A 5,778-nucleotide genomic window follows, 5' to 3' on the forward strand; every position below is an offset into this window, starting at 1 on the left:
TGTGATGATATCCTTACAATTAGAATGGTAGAAAGGTAGAAACTGCCTATTTATTCAGATACCGGTAACAGTTTTTGAGCATCAGAAGTCACCTTGTTCCTGCTTTTAACCATTGTTTTCCATGGTTGGAAGTGCTTGCATGAAAAGGGCATTGATTATCATTATCGTGACAGCATTGAGTCTCCTTGAGTTTTGGACCCTTACAAAAGTGTTTACTGTTACTTTGTTACTTAAACAAGGGTAAAAAAACACCTGCTGCACATGCAGAGTAGTGCAGACAAATTTGGAGTTGTGTGAGTGTTACAATTATGCTACCTGCCCTGGTCCATGTACTGGGTTCATAGTATAATTATACATACGTGTATAATCTATATGTGGATTTTTATTTGCTATAGTGTATACATTGACTGTTGCCATGCATGGTGAATTGTCTGACTGACTGTTACCATCACATCATAGTCATATGCTATATAAATAACAATATTTCCTGAACAGTTTTGATCCATACTTCCTAAGAATTCAATTTTCTTGGGCAGAGGTAATTTTCAATTTTACCTGCATCCGTGTAGGTATGCATAAAAAGTATTTCAAGCCCTGTTGAAATATTTGAGGGTACTAAAAGGTCAATGTTCAGCAAACTGTGCTGCATTCAGAGTCAGACAGCCAACACTTGGGTCTGCTCTGTAACAATTCAGCCCTGATTTTTATGTACATGTATACATGATTGTCTTAGTATTCTCTTACTTATTGGTTGATTGATACCAAAGTTCAAATGGACTGATTGTTTATATACCAAGTTTAAAATGTTGTGTACATACTGCTCAAAGTACAATACACACACCTGCAAATCTTGCATTGCAAGGCTAAAGCCAAAATTGAGCCATACATATTTAATTTTAAATGTACAATTCTCAACCTAAGACTATAAGTATAAATGCTGTATGCAAGTCACACTGCATAGTCCAAATAGTGCTGTTCCTTTTTGGAAGAGGAAAGTTTTCATAAAGGTAAAAATTAGTACAGCTAGAAAGCAATTTTGTCATTTGTATTTTGTGTGTGTGTTGTCTCAACAATGATGATACTTATAGAAATACCAAAATGTAGATCTACAGTTTAAATCAATAATTTTTAGGTTTTTATATTTAAATCTCAATCGAGAGTCATGTCAAAGCTGTCAGTGTGCAATATGCGTTTAAAACTTATCCAAAAGCCAGGTAAACTATTAAGCTGCAATCGCATGTGGCTATCTATAACACATAATCACATGTGGTTACACAAACATCTAGGTGCATTTTACATGATAACTGAACACGATTTTAACAACAGCTTTTGCACGATAATGATTTGCACGCATGTAGATGAGATTAAGTTATTCGAGATCTACGCCTTATGGAAGGTTTTGTAGGCCTCCAGTGAAGGACAAGTCTAACAGGTGGATTTAGATTAAGAGGAGCCAAATTTCGTGATGTCAAATATATTCATAGCTAAGAAATATAGGCCACCAAGCAAACTGTCATTCTCCGGTACCCAACTGGTCACCAGTTACTGGTCGATCAGAGCATGAATTAATGACTCGCCTGAGGTGTACATTTTATATGGTATCATAAAGCTTGGCCATATCCTATAACCATTGAATAAATCGCCAAGTGAAACATGTAGCCTATCAACTTTCTAATCGTGGATGGAAGCAGTGTCATGTTTTATTGCACATCTATCAAAGAGTAGGCCAAAATCAATATGGGATGGAAATGGAATGTTCATGAATATGTTTGAAGTACATGTAGTCTGGCTCTGTGGTGCATGTATCTCAGCTTTCGCTATGTGATAGTTTATTGGCTTTCGCTATATGATAGTTTATTGGCTTTCGCTATATGATAGTTTATTGGCTTTCGCTATATGATAGTTTATTACCTCAGAAGAGCCCCAAAGAAGATGAAGCAGTGAAGGCTGGTCATATTGGACTCATAGTCATAAGCATTTTGCTTGTTTGTTTATCTGTTTACTGTTTTTTATACAACTGGAAACTCAATATAGTCATTATAGAAGCAGCTCATCATGAGCATCTTGTTTTTGGTTTTTGTTTTAAATTGTTTATGTGAAAGACTGTTTGCTATTTGTGTTTGTCAGGAGACTCTCCATATAAGCAGACATAGTAGAGGCTGCTCATGAGCAACATGTTTTTGTTTTTGTTTGCTTATCTGTTTACTGTTTGTTGTTTGTTAGGAGACTCCCATAGAAGCAGCCGCAGTGGAGGCTGGTGAGGAGAAAGAGGAAGCGTCTGGAGCAGCCGCAGCCAAGCTGGACACAGACGACCTGAAGTACATCAAGCACCCCCTGCAGAACAGGTTAGTAGCAGGACCAGTTATCCTTATTCAGGGCTAAAATACCACCTGCAGGTTAGTGTAGGTAAAACTGGATCTGTACAAGTCTTTCTGATGTCTACCTGCATCTAACCTGTCAGGTAAAAATGGCTCTGAAAAGATATTTGATGTAGGAGATTTATTTTGTTGGTTTGATTTTCCAGATGGGCTCTGTGGTTCTTCAAGAATGACAAGACCAAGACTTGGGCTGCCAACCTTAGATGTGTGTCCACTTTTGACACTGTTGAGGACTTCTGGGCGTAAGTCACTCACTTGTGATGTGTCCTGTAATATATATGTGTATGTTGTATTTCCTTGCTATCACAGTGTCATTTTTTGTGTCATGCATGTGTCACATTTTGGGTCACTGGAATGCACAAAAAATTTCTGCTAGGCATGCACTAGTTGTTACTTTAACCCAAGTTGTTTTTTGGGAGGTTGTATGTGTAGTGTATGTATAGTCTTCTATTTCTGACTGCCATGTTTTTTCTTTGTTCTAGCCTGTACAATCATATACAAGTAGCCAGCAGACTGCAGTCTGGATGTGACTACTCCCTCTTCAAGGTGAGTTAGTTTAATAGAGGAATTCAATAGCACCCTTTATTCTATCAGTGTTTGAAATTTGTGTTTGCTATCATTGGGTTGCATCTGCACATCTTGATGGACTTTTTACTTTAAGATTGTACATGTTATATGTAGTTTTCTCACCTCAAATTTTTTTTTTGCTTGTATGTGTGTGTGGTCTTGGAATTCCCAATGTAACATGCTACATTGCCATACTTTTTTTGTATTGTGGGCCTGAAAGGGTCACAAAGCATAATGGGTAAGGTTGTGAAGCCAGCCATCTCTGATCCCCCTGTCGTTGGTTTGATTCCCAGGATGGAGTTGAACCCATGTGGGAAGATCCCTTCAACAAGACGGGTGGGCGTTGGCTCATCAACATACAGAAGCAGCAGCGCCACTCAGACCTGGACAGATTTTGGTTGGAAACTGTAAGTTAAATATAATGGATATTGGAGTGTTATGTTATAAGTCTGTCAGACACCTTCCACAGTCCTTGTTACTACTGCTTGTCACTATATGTAGCTGATGTAGGTGGCGCTTTTGTGGTGAGAACACAATCCCAAACATGGCTAGGTTTGTATCCCCCCTCGTCCCGGTTCATCACTGGGGTTGACTTTCTTATCCAAACAGCCTCCTTTAGTTGTTTTTTTTTAATTTTATTTATTTTATGAAGATATACCACATTTGTGGAATCACCTCTTCAAGATGTCAAACCTGAAACCGGACTGTAAGGTTTGAACCGCTCACACCGAGAAGGACCCCTACTCTTTTCGATAAGTGCGGTGGGTTCTTTAACGTGCGTGGGGTGTGGCTGTCCCAAACACGGGACCTCCATTTAACGTCCTATCCGAGGGACGTCCCTAACTGAAGCTAGGTACTCATTGAATGAAGTGAGGAAAGTCATGTAAAGTACCTTTCCCAAGGGCACAAGATCAGTGACACCGCGCAGGATTCGAACCCAGGACCTCTTGGGCCTGGGCTGAACACACTACTGCTACGTCACACGACTGTTGTCCTCTCTGTCTATTACATTATGATGACTTGTCCTACGTACTGTGATTCTCCCAGCTGCTGTGTTTAATTGGAGAAGCCTTTGAGGAGGACTCAGACGAAGTGTGCGGTGCCGTCATCAACGTTCGCAGCAAAGGGGACAAGATTGCAATCTGGACACACGACTGTAAAAACTCCGAGGCTGTCATAAGAATCGGGTAAGTTTGTTGACGTTCTCTCCAAACATTCAGAATCATATAGACCAGCTATTGTGAAAATATTTGGTAAGCAGGGGCTTTATAAACTTTCCATATGGGCAACATTTTACTCGCAATTTGGAAAAAATTCTGCTATTACTCAATAAGCACAAGTAAGTAGTATTAAAGTTGACTTTTAGTATGTAAAAACAGTTACTCAAGCAGCTAGATTTTGAAAATCTGTCCAGTTGCTTGAGTAACTGTTTTCTTGTTTGTCTCATTACCTGGATGTCTAACCTTAGTTGTATTCAATGATACAAAGCCTGATGGTTTTGAGACTGAAAAATTGCAAGTTGGCTGTATATTTTCACTTGCAACTTGCATATTTTTTATCTGTTAAATGAAGTTGGGAAAACCATAACCTAATGGAGAAGTGATGAAATCATTTGTGTTTGAATGCAGGAATTTGTTAAAGGATTTTTAACTGAAGCAAGAGATATGATACTAATTGAATTTTTATTTGTTTCTGTTGCAGTCGAAAGTTCAAAGAGAGGCTAAACCTTCCCCCTAAGTTTGTCATTGGTTACCAGGTGAGCACTTCCCCTTTCTAAAATTGAGCTTAAAAATATTATCTTTCTTGGATTCATCTGATAAGGAATTGTGTAATTGTAATTTGTACATGCATGGCACTGGGCAGTTCAATTTTTGTTTATGTATGTATGTATGTATGTATGAATAATGTGGTCTAGCACAATGACTCGAGATGCTGTTATGAAATTTCGTTTTGGACTCCCTGGTAGCTTTCCTTGGTACTGCAGGAGAACCATGTTTTCAGTCCAAAATAAACTAATAAATATGTGTAAAGTTGTAAGTTACTTTCTTGGAAACAGTTTGATTAGCTCATTATTGCATATAAAGTTGAAATATCTTCTCTCTTTTCCCCCCTACAGGCACACACAGACACAATGTCCAAAAGCGGCTCCACAACAAAAAATCGCTTCTCTGTATAACCACAGTCCAACAAACTGTCCCAGTCCTAGCCTAGCACCAGTGAAGGTGGCACACGTTTCTCCAGTAACCAGCTGGACAGCCACAGTTGCCGAGTTTTCTAAGATTTTCTGATCCCTGCGCCGCCACAGTGTCATATCAGAAGTCTCCCCTGCTACAAATGTACCCGTCTCCCCATCTCACCTGTTGTAAGATTCCTCCCAATAGAGATGTGTTGTTGTCAGATACGTCAGCCAGAAGATGAGCTTTTGGCCGACGAGCGAGAATTTGTACAATGTTCTGAATATCCCATGCATACGTCAATGCACTGTAGTTATGGTGAAGAATGGACAGCTTAAGTAAGGAACGATACTGGATATTGTGGCAGAGTAGTGCTTATAGCATTGAGGTTTGTATGTTCTTAATGCATTACTACAGCTTGTAATGTCAAGCTTTTTGCACATGAAACCAGAAGTCAGCTTGCCTTTAAAACAAGTTTTGTGTCAGCTAGGGACAGACCAGAAAGAATGAAGGGGTGGTGTCTAAATTTATTCTAAATTAAATTCAAAACTGTGTGCACATTTCTTCTGTTGTTTAACAGTGTCTTTGTCAAGTCATTTCTTCAGATCTTCTTGTGGTACTATTTTTTTCAATTTCACCCCACACAATTCTTTTGGTCT

General features: G+C 39.0%; 2 protein-coding genes across 2 annotated transcripts in view; one reads left to right on the plus strand and one right to left on the minus strand.

The window, feature by feature from the left end:
* The window catches only part of LOC109485362 (eukaryotic translation initiation factor 4E-1A-like), an 8,146-nt gene extending 2,575 nt beyond the window's left edge, over positions 1-5,571 (plus strand). The window contains exons 2-8 of the mRNA XM_019788919.1: positions 2,224-2,345; positions 2,525-2,620; positions 2,861-2,924; positions 3,239-3,352; positions 3,993-4,132; positions 4,647-4,701; positions 5,062-5,571. Of these exons, the coding sequence (XP_019644478.1) occupies positions 2,224-2,345; positions 2,525-2,620; positions 2,861-2,924; positions 3,239-3,352; positions 3,993-4,132; positions 4,647-4,701; positions 5,062-5,121 (651 nt within the window). The 3' untranslated portion in view covers positions 5,122-5,571. The remainder of the gene's footprint in view (positions 1-2,223; positions 2,346-2,524; positions 2,621-2,860; positions 2,925-3,238; positions 3,353-3,992; positions 4,133-4,646; positions 4,702-5,061) is intronic.
* LOC109485419 overlaps positions 1-5,778 on the minus strand; it is a 22,681-nt gene that overhangs the window by 6,994 nt on the left and 9,909 nt on the right. The gene's annotated exons all lie outside the window — the stretch shown is intronic.

The sequence above is a fragment of the Branchiostoma belcheri genome, unplaced genomic scaffold (genome assembly GCF_001625305.1).
Source record: "Branchiostoma belcheri isolate BF01 breed outbred unplaced genomic scaffold, Haploidv18h27 scaffold75, whole genome shotgun sequence".
Taxonomy (NCBI): domain Eukaryota; kingdom Metazoa; phylum Chordata; class Leptocardii; order Amphioxiformes; family Branchiostomatidae; genus Branchiostoma; species Branchiostoma belcheri.